Source organism: Erigeron canadensis, chromosome 4 (genome assembly GCF_010389155.1).
Source record: "Erigeron canadensis isolate Cc75 chromosome 4, C_canadensis_v1, whole genome shotgun sequence".
Classification (NCBI taxonomy): domain Eukaryota; kingdom Viridiplantae; phylum Streptophyta; class Magnoliopsida; order Asterales; family Asteraceae; genus Erigeron; species Erigeron canadensis.
Window position 1 is genome coordinate 21,518,976 of NC_057764.1, and position 19,951 is coordinate 21,538,926.

Here is a 19,951-nt window from a genome sequence, read left to right on the forward strand (position 1 = left end):
AAACGGCCCCCCCGCCCCCAACCCAAATTTCCCTTTCTTAATTAATGGTTAATTAAATTTGGATCGCGATTTCTACTGTTATTAAACAGTAAATTTCATATTCAATTTTATTGTCCACGACGTAAACACGCACAATACTAAGTGGTTTTTTATTTTATTTATTTAATTGTCTATATACTACATAGATTAAACAACGGTATATGCATACACGCGCGTGGTGGTGTGATGACGTCTGGGGCAGGTAGTGATTGCGGTGACAACAACGACAACCGCTGGTGGAGGAGGAGGAGGTGGTGGAGGTGGCAACGGCTTACGTTATCGGTGGTGGCAGAGGTATCGCATGCAGTTGCAATGTATCTATTAATGTAAAAATAATTGATTTTATAGAGAATAATGTAGCTATTTTAAGTATGCGATAAATAATTTATTAAGATATTATAAGTAAATTAAGTTTAGATTCTTGGTAGTTCAATAGGCTTTTTTGAAAAGAGGGGAGATTCCGCTTTATTAAAAAGTATAGATTATTGTTTGTTTTATATAATATACCAAATATATAAAAAGCTAGCTAGTTTTAAAAATTTTAGTTTAAATCAACGTTAATTAATTAATAAAAATAATTTAGAATAAAAATTTATTATAAAAAAAAAGAGGTGCTAAAGGATTGAAAGGATTTAACCATTAGGCGTAAAAGAGTACTACAAGATTGTGCAACAAATCGCGTAAGCCTTATAGGGTTTGAGAATAAAAAAGGATTTGAGTTTATGTTTTGTTGGTGGTTCACCGAATGTAAGACAATGTATCTTTATGTCAATTTGGATTGTTTGTGTTTGGCTAATGATGTGATCATGCCGATTGAATGGGGCTCTCTCCTTATATATGAGAGAGTTTTCTTGGAGGGAAAAATTATAGTTAAATATTTCCTCCTTAAATTTATTTGCTATGTTTATGATATTTCCCTTAAGATAGTGATGGATATCTTCTTATCTTTGGAAGGCACATATCCTAATCAATTGATTAAACAACTCCGAGCTTATGGCCGGCCTTCGTAATTATGCTTCGTGAAGAGTGCACTTCGTATAAGCACTCAAAGGGGTATACATCAATGAGTAATGGATTTAAGCCAATCAATCCACGAGATAATACATTTTCTACTTCTACTAGAAAACCATAGATGTCTTAATTATTACAGCGGTATCTTTTAATATACTAAAACACAGTTGTTATAATAACTTATTGTTTAATCAAAGTTTTAATTTCTATAAGATAACTTTATTTTCAATTTTGAGTTTAATTTATAATTTTTTTGTTTTTACATCAAAATTTACACTTTTTAATCAATAATTCAAATATAATGAAAACAATTAATAGATATCCATTTCTATCACAAATTTACACTTTTTAAATCATAGTTCCCATATAATAAATCAAAAATAATAGTTAATATATATTTAATAAAATAACCGCTAATATATATCCTAATAATACGTTATATCTTATAAATAAAATATTAAATAATTAAAAATAAATAAAATTCAATTTAAATATATAAAGAATTTTTAAGTGATTGGCTTTTTTTTAAGTGTTTTTAGTCATTATCATAACACACTTAAGAAAACCAAAACATATAAATATCATCTTTATAAGAAAAGACGTATAACTGAAATATTTAGAATACGTTTCATCTAAAATATCACTAATTATGTTATAGTAAATAACTTCGACAAACATATTTTTAAAAAATATTTCAATATAAAATCAAACTTTTAATATATGGATCAATTTTTTATTAATAAAAATAGTAAACTAAATTTTAAAAATAAACTAACATTTAATATTGATAATGTCGCAAACTCCCGTGCATTAGACACGAGCCTAAAATCTAATTCTTGTATATCGTGAAACATCCGACATATTTGTGATTTTTTCCAATTTTTATAGTTAGAAAAACCCAATGCTTTTTTGCTTTGAATAATTTTTTCTTCATTAGTTTAATATTGAAAAAATGGTATTCATTTCTAGCTTTCCAAAGACTTCGGCATCCCACCATAATGGTACCTTAAGTTATGTCATTAACTGATTCAATTTTTTTGTGTTTTAAACCGACCAATCTGACCTATACTTTTACAAAAATTAGTATACTCTAAACAATTATATATAAGCTTTAGTTAGACAAGTTAATTTTAGTTTGAATTTTCTAGTAAAACAAGTTCACCTTAGACGGTTTTTGAGCTCTTGGATCATTAGAGCTGAACCAGTTTTAGACGAGGCTAAACCCATAAACCAGTGAACTCAATTGGCTAACTCATTATTTATGGAAGACCGGTGCTGTAACACCCTAATTAAGGCGGAATGATGAGATGTACAGAAAGTCAAGTATTCAAAACAAGGATGATAAATAACATTCACCATAGCTTTATTTGATAAAAAGGAATTTACAAATGTACAAGCATGTGAACCAATTTTCAAGTACAAATGGGTCCACCATACTTGAATATTAAGTTCACGAAACAAATATCAAGCACATGAATAGTATACTACAATGATCAAGGCGGATTCCATTGCCCATCACAAGGTTTGATATTCGACTCCAAAGTGCAATGCAAACAATCATGATGCATATAAATCCTCAAAGCTTATGTTAACTCCTGAAAAGCATGAACAAAAAGTGTCAACTACGAAAACGTAGTTGGTGAGTGCATAAGTTTTTATATAAATCTTGGTACATCACCGTTTTATTAATTAGAAAACCGATTACTATTATATTTCGAAATACCCAAACCATATGACCGACAAAAATTCTCATATCATATTATCGAGTTCTTCCCAAATACCACAATGTTATTTAAAACGTTCAAAATCCATGGTAATTATAAAGTTCTCATTTGTCAAATCTTCTTGAGGGAAATATATATCAAATGATTAATCATATATCACATCGAAACCATTCGGTCATCAATATTTCAATATCGACAATTTCAACGACTTTCAAGATTTCATATGAGGGACGATACCCAAACCGTATGTTCAAATCAAAATATCCAAACATATTAATATCAATTTCATTTAGCCACACGGGCATAATTTAATATCAATTTCATTTAACCACAAAGGCATAATTTATTATCAATTTCATATAACCACAAGTGCATAATTTAATATCAATTTCATTTAGCCACAAGGGCATAATTTACATAATTTTTGATGAGTAAATGCTTGAGCCACTACTACTACCTTTTCATGTCCAAACAATATATTATTTCATTTCATTTCATAGCACAAGCTGTCAATCAAGTGCTTTAATTATAATTGGGGTCGTGCCATGGAGACGACCATTTAAATTTAAGGTAGCTAGAACACCGCTCCGGTCGGACTGGAAGAGAAGGTCGTCACAAAGGCAACCAACCTTCCACCGTTACGCTCCGGGTGGGTGGACGAAACCTAGTTGCGCAACTCTCTAACTACAGGCCTCCATTTTCGGAATAAATAGTAGTGTACCGAAAGAAAACGGGTTGACAGAACTCAAGCTCATCATAAAACATTTATCACATTGAACATACGAAACAATTTCATTTCATAATCATATTATCAAAAATCATTTTATATATATATAAAAGCAATTTCATTTATATATCATGTTTTTCACCCCGATAGTTAAACACATAAGTAGTTTGAAAAGGGGCTATGAGAGGGCATTATATATACTTATCCAAAATGGGAACTTCCCATCTATAGCTTCCTTGATCATATTTTCCATCATGGTCCTCATCCACATCTCAAAGCCAAGACTATCCCTACGAGAGGACTAATATACATAAGTTCCTATCTTAAGCCATTACCTAGAAATGCGACTTTCATTATGTTGCTATAAATTGTGGGATCCAAGTATATTGCTAACATTTACATCGTTTTGGTTGTAGATATTTATGGTGAGAAAGGTTACTTTCATTACATACGTAGTTATAGTTTGTTAGATTTTTGGTAACTTGGCTTCATTTGTGGTTTCACTTGATATATTAGGTTATCATATAGAAATGCCATATTAAATTATGTTATCCTTATTCATCATTTGTTGTGTAACCGATTTTAGCGTGAAATAGCATTTGTGATATCAAAATATAGCTTGGTTACCATAATTAATTATGTCTATCTCACTTAATTATCTTTGTTTTATTTTGATTACACTTATCTTATGAAATTCGTTTAAGTGTTATGGGCCATTATCAATTGGGCCCAAAATGTGATGGGTTTTTAAGTGACTTGGGCTCAATTTAGTTATTGGGCTTAACCTTATTTGGGTTATGTGCTTAATGGGTTATATTGGTTATTGGACTTTATGGTTTGTTGGGCCAAGTGGGCCTACTGATTTATGGTTCTATGGGTTTAGTATTTGGGCCGGGTTAGCCCATTATGGTCTTTAGTGCATCTTTTAGCCCATTATACAAGTGGTTAGTTTCCTTTCAAATTTCCTGTTTTTAATTCAGATTTTTTATGAAATGTTGGCTACTATTTTGGGGTCAAGACGAATTATTTGGACCTTCATGATTTTTACATAGTGACTTATATGTGTCTAGTATTTTTGTGAATTTTTGGTGAATTTTTAGATAATGTTTGGTGCCTTAAAAATTATCCAAACACAAACTGTCCCAAATGGGCACTGCTTGCGACATCAGAAGTTTTATAAAAGTTCTCAATGTTCTGATTGTTAGAAAAATCCCACGATTTTATTTTGAGTTCACAAAGCATTGAAATTACTTTCCACCAAGTATGACCTCCTGGAACCTTATGGATTAGGAGATAAAAATTGTTAAAGTGTATAAAATATTCATACCAAATTACAGTTCTGACCAATTTCAGTAGAAAAATCATATCTTTCATTTGGTTCAGGATATTTGAGTGCTTCCAGTTGGAGATTAAACTTAACTCATTTATCTACAACTTTTATTTTGAAAGTTTTGCTTGAAACGGACCTCACATGCTCAGTTTATCCAGTACAAGACAGAAAACTAATTCTGTCAGAATGTTTATTGGTTAATGCATCCCACCAATGGTGTTGGTTGCTTGTTTTAGCCTCTAAATTACCACCAACAAGATTATTACTTAATTTTGTATCTCTTAACATCAAAAATACAGATTTCAAACAAATTTCAAGATCATTCATCATCATTTTCAACTGAACTTATACAAAACATAAATGATAATCATGATTCTTGCCAAAACATCTTTTGATTCATCCTAAAAACAACATGCATGTAAAGATCTTGTATTTTCTCAACATAAAATGCATTATTTACTTGTAAAACACATATTTACTGATAATCAAACTCAAAAGCATTAATGGATCATTGAAAAATTTATAGATAAAGATGCATTGAAATCGGTTTTGAGAGAACAACCTTAGATGATGAAAACCTTGACATATATGGCCGTTTGAGAGCTATTGATGCTTCCTATCCATGCTCCCATTGTTAGTTATTGATTGTTTGATGATTAAATCATGAGTTTATGGGTTGTTCTTGGCCCATATTTGTTGCTGCCGATCAGTCCCCTTAAAGGGCTGATTTCGTATGGTTGTTGCCTCCAAATCACCTCCAAACTTCCACCATACATGACTCTAGGTGATAGATGATCCATATGACTTATTATTACATTAGATTAGTTAGTTTTAAGCTCCATTTTGCCTTGGAAAATCCGAAAATGGAGAAGAAGAAAGAAGGAAAGTTTGGAGAGTTGAGAGAGACCCATTGCATGTGTGTGTGTTGTGTTTGAGTGTGAAATGAGAGAGTGGCCTGGTCTTGGGGCATAAAAAACGTGGCTATGGCAGAAAATAAAGGGTATGGAGTGAGTTTATTGGTTAAAAGGTGTAGTGGGAAGACATGGGTTGGTTAACTCATGGGGTGAGGTGTTGGGTTAGTTCCCAACTAGTGTTAAGACATGCAAATAAGTATATGTATGTATTATGGGTGTGTGAGTGTAAGAATAAATGAGTTAGTTGTATGTTGATTGGTGGATTTTATAAGAGTTTATATTTATAATAAGTTTAAGTTGTATGCATATCTTTTAATTGGAAGACTTATTCAAATATTGCAATATATTTATGTACTTATTATTCAAGCTTACTATTATGTAATTAATAGTTTATAAATCTATTTTCAAGATGGTCATTATATTTTTGTGTTCAAATGTACTTTAATTAGCTTTGTGTTTGAATTGTTGGACATTTATAGAGATTTTTTTTTTTGTTATCACAACTTGTGAGGCTTGTGCAATTATTTATGTAACTCAACTTCTCGAAATAAAATTTTTGGTTCATTGACATTTCACCAAGTTTGATTAGAACTAATTTATAGCTTGAGATCGTATTGAATGATTATTATTGTTTAGGGCATTTCTAAGGCATTTCACTATACTAGGGAGCAATTATCACTATGCTTTGAATATCTATGAGACAATTTCTCTTAATAAACATCTAGGGATCGAAACCTAGATAATTATAAGTAAGTAGTCCTAATTAGAGATTGAGGGTTATTAGAGGTGCTATATATTATGGATGGGGAATCTTTTTAGGAAATTTACATCAAAAGATGTGGGACATATATATCAATATAAATAGATTTCAACTTACAAGGATGAAACACGCTACCAACGAAAACAACACTTCGAATTCTCCCTTGCCAAGTTATTTAATGGCTTGTTGATGTTTATTACTCTTACAGTCTTAGAGTTCTTTTTGTTTTGTTTTGTTTTGTGTTTTTTTTTTTTTTTTGGATGGTTGTGGATCGAAATTGATAGGTATAGATCAAATATCACAAAGGAGGGTATAGAGTACGTTATTTTAACTAGCTCCACGTTAGAGAACCTTCTCTCAATACTTAATAGGAGAAAAGACCCCTTAAAGTTCTGCCAAAGGTACCACAACATAGTAGGGGAAAACTTTGTCGTTTTGATTCTGATTTCTCCAAATTCAATACATTAGATGGTTTTTAAGCCATGATGATTTTAATATAAGACTCAATAAAAAAAACTACAATCATCACCTTCTCTTCTTTCAAAAATTTTTATTTATTTATTTTTTTCATATTTTTTCTAACTCTCTTTTTTAACTACAACATTATCACTTATAACAACCAACTTTACAATTTCTATTCACCACCATCCTCGCAAATCTATAAAACTCTGTCCTTTTGGCACTCAATTGTATAGTGAAATGTGTGACCGTGAATCAAAAAGAATTAAGTTAATCGATAGAAATACGTGACCAAGAGATATTTTGTTTTTGTATATTTTGTTATTGAAAATAAATTTTGTTATTGAAAAATTAATAAGCATCACGGTTATATAAATCAAAATACATATAGTACATTTCATGTTAAAAGCAAGTGCAGAATTAAAATGCATCATATTGATTTCACATGTTTAAAATGAAAAATATCAATCCAAATATTGATTATTGTTGAATTAAAATTGACACATCATCGTAAATCAGTCAAAACCTTCAAATTTTGTAAGCGTCGGATAGAAAAGGGTAAAAATAGGAGGGGTTTTGTTATAGATAATACAGTATCATTTACAGTTTACGAAAGAATTGAGAAAAAAATATAAACAGTCAAAATTTGAAAGACGAAAGACAAAATGGTGACGGTAGTTTTTTTCATACATAAATCATAATTAAATGATTAAAATAATGTTTAGTTTTAAAATAAAGTAAAATAAGGTGTATATTTGTCATTTTACCGCTTTAAGAATGGTTAGTGAAAAAACTTCCTACAACGAATTGTTCACGATAAAATGGATAAATCATGGGATGGGTAGATGAGAAGGATTTTCTGGATTAGCAATCGAGATAATAGACAAATTACATTACCTTTTGAGTATATGATTTTCGAATTATATATTCAATATATATATACATATATGTTTATAAGTAATGAATCCTAAAAGTTTAATGGTTTACTGAGAACCCTTTAGTAAAACAATTTTGAGAAAAATGGACTAATCGACATTATTATCATATGGATAATTAACCCTGCTATCATAATTTTTTCCGGAATGCTACTTAGGATACTTTGGTATTACACCATATGTATCTTGAATCCTCATATCAACCAACTGGGTTGGATCAGTGGTTGAAGCTCATGCCTCTGGAAACAGAGGTCATGGGTTTGATTCTCATGCCCAGCAAGGCTGGAGGTCCGAACCTGGAAGCAGCCTCTCTACCTTTGGTAGGGGTAAGGTTGTCTGCATATCAACCTCCCCCATACACCGTGGAAGACGGTATTGGGACCCAAAACCCGTGGAAGACGGCATTGGGAGTTACTTTACTTTACTTTACTTTTATCTTGAATCCTCATCTTGCTTAGAATTATTTACCTATCAATCTAAGCATAGATCAAATCTTTAAGAAAATACAATTAACTTCTTACATGTGGTTTGATTTTTTACGGTGAGTCTCCAGATAGGAGAGTTCAGCCCACCACAAGGGAGAGAGTTTAGGGGTTGCTTGCTCCGGTGATATCCCAAGAACTTGCCTCAGATTTGGAATTATTTCTTTCATAGTCGGTCTCTGGCTACTGTCCCTTTGAATGCATTCTTGAATAACTTCACACACCACCTCAAGTTCATTTTGCTTGAATGACTTTAAGGTCGGATCAATCATAGGACTAATGTTTAGCTTGTCCTTCAAAAATTGTCCGGCCTGGGGAAATAACAACATTAAGATTATTAAAAAAAAGTAAACAGAAATTTAAACATTTGAGTTTTGGTACAATATTTGAGTAAGACACGTTGAATACTTTTGCATAATTAACTTTGCATATACTAAGAAGGTTTTGTTGGTTTACCCAAGTTACAAAAGACTCAACTTTGTCTGAATTTGTATGTTTTCCAGAGATGATTTCAAGCAATAAAACACCAAAACTGTATACATTTCTCTCTTGATTAACAACCATCTGCGGCGCAGAACGATCAATAGACTCGTTTAACCCTAATGTCTTTTCTTTTGGGTAAAACTCTTTCCAGAAACTCAAATCTGCAACCTGCAAAAAGTCAGGCTTATGTAATATTTTAATGGAACCAAGAGTCAAACACAAAAGAATAGACACTACCAGTCTTTTATTGCAGGATGTTTGCTATACAAGCGAATAGGATTCAGGTGTAATTATGTAAAGATTATGTATCAGATTCTTAATATGTATAGTTAGGCATATATGTATGATTAAATGTATAGATTTCCCTTAAGTTTGGTCAATTATAGTAACCTAACAATATGTTCTAAGTTAAAATTTGAATGTGTAAACATTTTTTTGTATTAACAAAGTCAAATATTCTTAAAATCCAAATAAAATAAATAGAAATAGTAAAAAGTTGGTCTTCTAACAAAAAGTAAGTAATATTTTTATTGAGGTTTATGCTTAGTTAGTAGCTTAAGAGCCTTGGCATAACGGTATTGGGTGTACCCTGTCATCCACAATGTCATGGATTGTACTCTTAACTTAAACAGTTGGTGTAGATAAGAGGGGTATAAAAGTATAAGTATTTGCCTTCAAAAGGAAAATCATGGTAAGGCACTTACTTTGGCAGCATAATCATCGGTTAAATAAACCTTATTTGAGTCCAGATGCATGAGCACCGGCGGAAGGTTCAACTCATGCAAGTATTGGAGACAATAAGCTACCCCCATTATGATTCTCATTCTTGCTCTCCAGTCAAGATGCTCAAGTCCTTGAACTGTAAATAAAGATACATAATAGAGTTTTACTCTTTTTATCTGTGAATAATGACTGCATACCCCCTTTTTCTTTATATACAATAGCAAAAAGATGAAGATGACTACCATGTAAATGCTCGGAGAGTAAGCCCTCAGGAGCATACTCAAACACCATCATTCTAACAAAAGGTTCGTCCTCCTCACAAAAACCAATAAGATTAATGAAGTTCTTGTGGTTCACACGCGATAATGTCTCAATCTACAAGAATTAGTGAAACAAAGTTGGATTAGATACTTGATTAGTGTGTATACATAAGTCTGAAATATTGACTAAAAACAAACCTTGTTGTGGAACTCTAATTCTGCACGTTTTGACCAATCCTTGAGTCGAGTAATAGTTGTAGTCGCAACACATATCTCAACTCCACTTGACAACGTCCCTTTAAATAGCATACAACCTTCCATTGTGTCTATGATGTTACTAAAATCTTCACATGCCTGTTCTAGTTCTACCCGGTCTAGTTTTTGAACACCTGTTCTTTAAGCTGTCATAGTTACTTCCAAAGCCATGCACACTTATATGCCAGAATCTAATACTCTATTGAAATAACAAGGGTTGGATTTGGTTTTTCTTTTCTTTTAAATAAAACAAACATTTGTTCATTTAGACAATATTTTTATATTACAAACTAATACAGGAAGTGACCATAAGGACGGTTATTATGGAAAATAACAGAGTATTTGAGAGAAATAAAATAGGTAATCCGAGACAAATTAGATTACAAGAATGGGAATATAGGTGATTTTATTAATGTATTGATAGTCGCTTTTGTGGCAACTGATAATGAGTAGATGTTTATGCGGAATTATTACATGGTAAATGTGACTTCAAGTCAAAATAATCTGATAATCTGTTCTAAAGCACAATCCAAACATTCTCTATAGCATAGTAATCGATAAACATTGAATTTATCGTATGTCTCTAAACTAAACTTTAACCAACACATTGTGAACTCTCTAGTCCTACTTAGCACAAATGAGTCTACATGTGGTGACAGAGTGTAAAAGTTTGTTTTTTGAAAAATGATTAAATTTGAAATAGGATATGTTTCAGTTTTGATCAAAGGTAGGAACTTATAATTGAGTTTTAACTTCTAACAACAATAATAGAGACAAACAGATAGATTTAGCTAAATCATATCCGTAACACAAATTTAATTAAGTTATTGTTGATGGGGAAAATGCTAAGTGAATTAGGTTCACATTATCTTTTAATCAAGATGATAAAACAACAATATGACTACGTGCTGATAATAAAGCTTTTCAATATAACTATTAATTGGCAAGAATGTAAATTACCTGTAACAAATGCTTTCTGGAGTTGCCTATTAATCTTAGGCCTCCATGGAACTTTCACAAATGGATTCCTAATTACAAACAGCAGAGCTACAACGGTAAATAGAAGGAAACCTCCACAAGAAACTCCAATAATAATTATCCACATATCTGAATACTCCGAAGACTGTCTCGGAGTTTCAGGTGATGAAGGTGGATTAACATCATCAAGTTTCATGGATTCGTATCGAATAGCAGGGACGGATCCAATATTCTTGGTACTAGGAGGAGCCTTGGTGTGACCGTTAGCAGACAAATCACTACAGGAAGATTTAGACTCAAGATTTGCTGGCTTTTCTACCATCTTACGACTTATAACACTTCCCTCAATGTGTACATTTTTGGCTATTTCTACATTAACATATGATTTATCTGAAATGCCCTTTTGGAATCTGAAACTTGATGTAATCCGAAGAAATGTGTTAAAATGATAACCAAATTTACTAACAAGAGAAGAAATAATAATATATTTCTTGCTTACAGTTGAAATGGGTTGAGGTAATAAATAATATTTTCTGTAAGCGGGGAGATCAGGGAATCTGCATTCCACAACGGGTTAAAATCACTCTGCCAGATGCTGTAATAATGCGCCACGAGAAGTTGAATACATATCATAATTAACTGTCAAAAAGAGTTGCAAACTTAGCAAATAATTTCAGAGAAACTTCATACCATCTCCCAAGTTTCCTGTTTAGAAATCCAATAGCATTGATAGCAACAAATGTAAGATTGTCATCCAAACATAACTCGTAGAACAAATTGAGGTTATTGAAAGTTGAAGTACTGGCTCCTTCAAGATTGTTATAATAAACAAACCTAGAAAGAATAAAAAGGATCAGCTACTACTGAGTCAATGTTTCCGCTTCAAGATTACCACGGTTAATTTGTCTCTGTTATAAGATATAAATAACCCATGTCAATTTGGAGACTTGAATGTAATAACTCTTAATTCAAAAGCCATATATACCTCTTTTTTTCAAGAAGGGAAATTATTTCCTACTTTTGGAGGATAAGACGAAACTCATAATTTGTATATCTTACATGTGAAACTTGAACCAAAGATGATTCAACTAGTTCACATTAAATCAAGTTCATGAAATGCGCGCGATGAAATCAGGTTTGTGAACGATAAAAAAAAGAAGATAAATAATTGCTTCAATATCTCTAGTAGTTGTGATCTTTTGACTTCATATCATAAACTTGTACTGCCACATTTAATTTTCAATTATATTTTTTTAGACATTCTAAACACAAATCCTTATTTGTATCATCGAGTAATAAGAAACGGAGGGATTAACATTGAATAAGTTAATCACTTACACATAATATAGTGATTGAAGCCTTCTAATCTCAGGTGGGACAATTCCAATTAGGTTATTGTCCCTTAAGCCCAATACCCCCAACATCTTTAGTCCACTTAGGAATAAATCCGGGTAAATGATTGTGTGAGAGCACATATATAAAACACGAAGTTAAAAATCTTTCAGTTTAACCTTCCATCTCTTCCAATTTTTAGAACCTAAAACTAAATGAAGACCTTTTTTTTTTCCATATATATCTTACTTATTTGTTAGTCATAGCACAATATAAACAAACCAACACTTACAGACATCGGTGAGTGACATTCCCTATTTCAGGTGCAAGTACTACTCCATCCAGAGATAACCCTTTCAGATCACTTCAAGAAAAATCCCATAAATACATCAAAAGGTCAATTCAATTTGTCACTAACGTACAAAGATTTTGACGTACATAGTAAATGTCATATATGTAATATAGGGTACTTACAGAGCTTCGACATGACCAAAGACACATTGAACATTAGACCACAAACATGGTTCAATATCATCAGAGTTCCAAGTTTTAAAGGCCCCATTTGGATCATAAAAAACTCTATCTTGAAAATTCAACAATGCCACTCCTGCATTAATAAACTTAAATTTAAAAGCTAAAAAGGCCAATACTTTAATAAACTTCAGTTTAAAAGCTTACCCTCTAGATTCAAGGATAAAGACCCATGAGCTAAAACAAGAATCAAGATTGTGAAACAAAGATATCGAGTTTTATGTGATGTCCATCTAACACCCATTGTTGTTATTCCCATATAATGTGATAGTGGAGGCAGGAGTTGTTTCTGCCAACACCCTAAAGAAGCTATCTAGATGAGCCAGCTTTTTGTTGTCACAAACCTTCTTCTCAATAACCATTTACCCAAACAGTGAGTAATCACTCAATACAGCTTAAATAAATCATTTTGCAACGAAAATTTAAATTATGAAGCAATACTAACATCTAAATGGGTTGTCCCAACTCCAGTATGTTCATATGGAATATGAATTTACTAAAAGGCTTGTTCGGGTTAACATGATCACATGGGGCCTAACACTTTTATAGATTTTCCAAAATCTTTTGTTATGATTTACAGGATAGTTTTTCAAGAATATCATGAACTTGACAAAAACTTGTGTGCATTACATGCCAAATGTAAAGAAACAAACCAAAAGGCAAACTAAAATATGAAATGAAATAAAATGTTTGCAATATAATTATACAAATATTCTTCTTCTTTTCTTTTGTCAATGCAATTATATTTTTGGGTTTTAAACTTAATTTTAAATAAGAAAATATCTATGGATGAAATATTGGAGAAAATTGAATGTACCTAGAAGAACAAGATGATGATCATAATCAAAATGGGAAAACAATGAAGAAATATTAACCCCTTTTCAGGATGATCATCTATTTGACCATCTGAAAATGGGGAAAAGAAAAAAAATCATTATCTCTCTGAGTTGTCTCTTGTTATTGTTTTTCTGATTCTATTCCCCCAAATCCCAACAAACATTTCAGAGAAAAACTTTTCCCCAAATCCTAACAAACATTTTCACAAAAAAATTGTCCTGTTTTTTTTTTTCTCTTTTTGTCCTTGTGTTTAGTTTTCATTGCATGAATTTTTTTGACTAAGATAAATAAGTTCAAGATAAAAATGAAAATACGGGTAAATACATGAGTGTCTTTTTTTATTTATGAAGGATGATTAGTTTGTCACATACTTAGATGGACCACGGGTATATCTAACTTTAGTATTTTGGCCAGGAGTTTGAATTTTTTCCAAAGGTTTTGAGTTCTACTAGAGATCTCATTTTACGGTATTTTCTATGAAAAAGGTTGAAAGAGTTGGAGATCCAACACACCGCTGATTAAAATTTTCTCTGATATGCCTGAATCAAAACTAACTTTATAAAAATATATATATATAATGAAAAATACTAAATCTTTTTCTACTTAAGTTACTCGTGCATTGTAGAACAATACTAAAAAATGTTTCTTAAATGTTTTATTATTACCCGTTAGGATTAGATGTTTGACTTTTCAACCATAAAAAGTATAAATTTATAATTATAACTAGATTTTAGACCAGTGTCTAATTACTGGACACATGACTTATGACATGAATTACAAATATAAGTCTTTGAAAGCCTGTTTTTTTGTAGTGTTTGTCCATGTCAATGTATTCTATTACAGGCAACCATTATGATAATGTATTTTTTTTTATTAAATAACGAAATAATTTAGATGTGCATCTCTTGATATCCCGTTTTTTTATTATATAATTGATTGGTTCTTCATATAATGATTAACCATTTTTTGGCTTATCTTCTATTACATCTGCTATATACTAATTACTTTTTTGTTTTTGGGTTTCTATTTCCCTTTTGTTGAATTGTTGTTCATACTATTAATGAATTTGTGTAAGTGTGGATGTTGAATTTTAAGTTTGACAAATTAAAAAAAGATATGAAGCGTAATATAAAAAAGATTGTTTGGTGCTAGCTTTTTTTATGGAGTTGATAAAGGTAAGCTCATAGTATTACAATTGTAGGCAATCTAAAGTTTCTTTATCAGAATATATACCGTATATATAATCAATTAAAGATTGTTAATATTAATATAATTAAAATTTGTTCTCTTAAGATAATAACAGAATTATTATATTTTAATATTAATTAAATATCAATTGAAGATATGTTACTGATTGTATACACACATTCACATGAAATTATGTAATTTGCTTTAAAATAGATCATCAAGTGCGTAAAAGATCTATTTATATGGACTTGTATTTATGTTTTTTCTGTTTTTTTAATATCTATATTATTGTAATTTGTCAAAATATTTTTATTTGATATTAAAATAAAATTAAAAGTTAGAAAGAAGAAAGGAAAAGGAAAGTGTAGCATTATATTGACATAGATTGTTTATAACATTTTAAAGATAAGATATATTATTAAAGGTATAATTTAAATGTAAAAAATGTAAATAAAAAAATTTTAAAAATAATATACTTCTAAAACATTAACACATATATTGTATTTCATTTTTTGTAGACAATATTTTATGTGTTGAAATATTTTAATTAAACAAATGATGAAAAATTAAAAAAAATATTTTCAAGTTGATGGCTAAATAAATATAATTTAGTGCTAAAAAATTGTAAATTAGTGAGACTTTTTCTACAAATATTAATATAATAATATATTTGGATAATGATTGTTAAGATTTTTAATTTATAAACAAATTAGATGATAGACATTAGCAAGATTATGAAATCGAACAATATGATTGGTCAATAAATCATTGGTTCAACTGTGTTATAGTATATATTAAGATTAAAATAAAATAAAGTATATAATATAACAAACATGTTTCTCCCATTTCGAGGACTGATCCAAAATGTCCAAAATACTTTAATACATATATATAAAAAAAACTTTTCTAAATGATATCTTAATTTAAAGGTCAAAAAACCTTTTTCATCCTTGTGATTTTTCGAATAAGCAATTTACATCATCGCCGTTAACTTTTGGCTAAAATCGGTTAACCCCCTCACGTGCAGGGTCATATATGTCTTTTCACTCATTTGTCCCTATGGTTAAGTGCAAAACTCGTCCTTATGGTTTGTTGTTTTTGCATTTTTCATCCTTGTATTTAACAAACTTCCAAACAAAAATTTAATCAAAAACCAAAACAAACTCAAATCAAAAACCTATATATACACCTACATATGAGGATCTAATTTAATACCGGCCGGTTCAACTAATTTTATTTATTTTATTTTTAAAAAAAATGTTATAAAACTTATTATAATTTAACGAAAATAGTCAAAATATAATTACAACTCACTAAAAAAAACCAAATTGGTACTTTATAACAAAATATAAGAAAGTTCACAAATTACAAAAAACAACATTAAAGTATTATAAAAAATATTTTTTAAAAAAATCAAAAATTAAAAAATGTGAATACCGGAACGATAATACCGAAAATATCAAAAATAGTTGTACCGGGGCACCCTCCGATACCGGTATTACGGGTAATACTACCGGTATTTAAAACATTGTATGTACGTGTTTGCATTTAAAAGTGATTGAGCAGATCCTCAAATGTAGGTATATAGGTTTTTGTTTTGTTTGGATTAAATTGATACCGGTAATTTTTGTTTGTTTTATTTTTTAAATTTTTCCTGAATTTGTTAACGATGAGACCGAAAAATGCAAAAACGATAAACCGCAGGGACGATTTTTGCACTTAACTCTATGAAAGACGAAAATGCCCCTCATGTGACTTGCATGTGAGGGTGTTAACGGAAAAGTTATAACGGCAGGGACGAAATACAAACCACAGTAGGGATGAGCTTTTAGCCCGAAAACCCGTGACCCGTTTATGACCCGCCCGTAACCGACCCAACCCGACCCGCCTAAAGACCAAACGGGCCGGTTCTCGGTTTTGCAATTCAGTGCTTTTTCGGGTTCGGGTCGGGCCGGGTCAAAACCCGAAAATTCCCGGTTTGACCCGTTAAACCCGAAATGTAGTAGATTTTGAGGGGTCTTTGAATGTTTTTCATGAAGAAATGTAGTAGATCCATTGATTCGTTGGTGGGATCTACTTGCAGGTGGAGTGATGTTGAAAATGCTTAAATGAACTTGTTACTTGTAGTTGTTGTCGATGTTGCTGCTTAGATTATTGTGTAAGAGAAAAAAATGATAAATAATTTAAAGGGTAATGGAAACTTGGAAAGGGTAATGGAAACTTGGAAAGGATACTTGGATTTATTGAATATAAAAGGATACAAATAAATTGTGAAGTCAAGTATGTATTTTACAAAAAAAGAGTATGAGATATGTGAAAGAATGATAGGTCACGTATGTATGTTAATCAAAAAGCAAATGGATGGATATATGCAAGTGATCCAACGGTTGAAAACACTTTGATAACCATCAAATAAAAACTTGAAACGGTTAGAAAACTTGAAATATATAGATATTCATCTCATTTTGAAAACCACCAATTAAAACAATGTGCTTCTTTACTCTTCTGTCTACTTTTGTATCTTTCCTCTGTCTCTTTCTCTTCTATCTTTTTCTTCTTCTTACTTTTATCTATTCTATCAATCTATCATAGTATCATAAAACTTTCATATATCTCCATCTATCTTTAGCACATATTTTGGTTTTTATGAATCAAACATGTTTACAACAAAAAAAAGGACAAACAGGGTAGATATATGAATCCCGAAGCATAACGAAGATCAACCATCATCTTCATCACCTAAATAGAAATTCATTTTCGGGTCACCCTTATAAACCCGAGCCCGACCCAGTAAAACCCGGACCCGCCCTGACCCGCCCGGGGGGTCAACGGGCCGGTTCTCGGTTCCACTTTTCTTGCACTTTCGGTTCCCGGGTCAAGCCGGTTCGGTCCGGGTCGGGCCGGTTCTAGACCCGTGCACATCCCTAAACCACAGGGATGATTTTAGCCAAAAGTTAACGGCGAGGATGAAAAATACTTATTTGAAAAACCAAAGGGACGAAAACAGTATTTTGGCCAGTTTTAAATCAATAACTTACGGTCGCCACCCCCCCCCCCCCCAACACACCATTGCCGGTACTGCTGTCGTATTTAGCGAGTATCCCTCTAGTTATGGAGTATGATTCATTGGAACCCTTTAATTAGAAAATCTGCTCTGGTTCCTTTGCTGTCTAAATCATAATACAAAAGTCATTGGTTTTGGGGTATTTCCCGTCAGTGCAGACGAGTAAGGCCCTTTGAGTTGCTGGTCTCGATATTTAAATCTGTTTTGAGGTTATGCAAATAGAGATACTACGTTACTAACAAAAATAGATGGATGATAAGTGCCATGACAGTTAGACTTGGTAGCAAATTTAGCGGTAAAAAGTCAAAACATTGATATCGCACTTATTCCAATTGGTTTAGAAACTGAAGAGTGTCTTTAAGGTAGCGAAAATCAACATTCTATATTTCTATTTGCTGATATGTGGTATGGTTTCTCTTTATATATGATGTTTTTTTTCCATACAAAGCCTTACCTTATTACATCTGTTTGTATGTACCAGTACACGACCATATATCAATCTTCCCCTGATCATGTACTACACATATCTAAACTACATAAAATCAATAGATTGATGGCACATATCCTTAACCCATTTATCTGTGTACTTCACGTAGCATGTCTCTTCCATGTGTTACTACTTATTAGTCAGGACCCAACCAGCAATTTATGAGCCCATGCTAATTAGAGTCCCTTGCTGCGCTATTGATTACCTTTGCAACTCCCATAAACTGGTATAAGTGCCCGTAAAATCCCGTAGATATCTTCATTAAACCGAAGTAGTACATCCATTATTACTTGGTTCTTATATACCCCATTATTCCAACATTCCATATAAGTCGGTGTATAAGTTATTCATACTGCAGTTAAAATCGCAATGGTCCCCTAGCGGAACACGTGTCACCATTTAACTTATGTAGTGGTGTCCTGTGTAACTTATATTGCTAATGGGATATCACTATACAGGGTATGGGGATTGACTATTGAGAATGAGATCCCCTATAATCCGCTACCCAATGCTATCCGTATTAACAAAGTGACTAAAACAACACTAAACTAAGAAAATGCAATCGAGTGTAAAAGATGGTATATTTTCTCTCCATCTTCTTGATTATCAGTTTCTTCCTTTCTGCATCAATTTCCGTTTTCTCTTAATTAAATCATGTTTCTTCTCTTTAGTGCATCTTTAAAAATACTATTGTAACAGGCTTGAATGGTTAATATTTAATAGGGAATATGTTTTTGGAACGGTATTGGGCATTTCTCTATGTACTGATCTGTATTGGAACACAGTTATGTTAGTAACTTTAGTGCAATAAACCTCTCTAACTGAACTTGATAAAGTATAAAATCTATGTAATTCTGGACCCAAATATTAGGGCGGCCTCTTGTGTGGTCTAGGGACTACATGCTTGATTGCAGGATTCAGCGTTGTGCCTTGACCGCGAGTGTTTAGCCTCAAATCTAATCGGTAATTGAGATGCACTTTGAATCCAAGATTTCAACTAGTAAGCTGACCAACATGAATTATGTTGCATATAATGGACTTTCGCTTTTGCACATCGTTCCAGATGCTTTAGGTTGATGGTCTCAATAGTTTGTCAGTTGTGAGTACACTGCTGGTGTTGCTGTTAATTGAGAAACTAAGTTACTAAGAAAATAGATGGATGATAAGTCCCATGACAGTTATTCTTCATAGCAAGTTTAGCGGTAAAAGGTCAAAGTCATTGACATTGAAGAATATGAAAGTTATGTGGTATGGTTTCTCTTTATATTAGATGATGTTTTTTATTTCAAGATATCTCATCTTCTAGGCTCCAAATCTTTTCCATGCAAAGCCTTTCCTTATTTCAGTCTAGAAACGATAAATCTTACAAAAAAATTTCTCGTTATGTCGCAAATACGTACTGATAGTCATTATAAGTTCGTCTTTGTCATTT

The 19,951-nt window shown here is 31.7% G+C and overlaps 1 protein-coding gene across 1 annotated transcript; it reads right to left on the reverse strand.

Moving 5' to 3' along the window:
* Positions 1–8,276: 8,276 nt before the first annotated feature.
* LOC122597150 (protein MALE DISCOVERER 1-like) lies at positions 8,277–13,835 on the reverse strand. The gene is made up of 12 exons (XM_043769781.1): positions 13,761–13,835; positions 13,091–13,290; positions 12,887–13,019; positions 12,722–12,776; positions 11,771–11,937; positions 11,580–11,675; positions 11,063–11,490; positions 10,046–10,236; positions 9,830–9,962; positions 9,569–9,723; positions 8,838–9,032; positions 8,277–8,692 (listed from the first exon to the last, which is right to left on the reverse strand). Exons 2-12 carry the CDS (start codon positions 13,200–13,202, stop codon positions 8,417–8,419), a joined length of 1,941 nt encoding a protein of 646 aa, XP_043625716.1. The 5' UTR covers positions 13,203–13,290; positions 13,761–13,835; the 3' UTR covers positions 8,277–8,416.
* Positions 13,836–19,951: the final 6,116 nt, after the last annotated feature.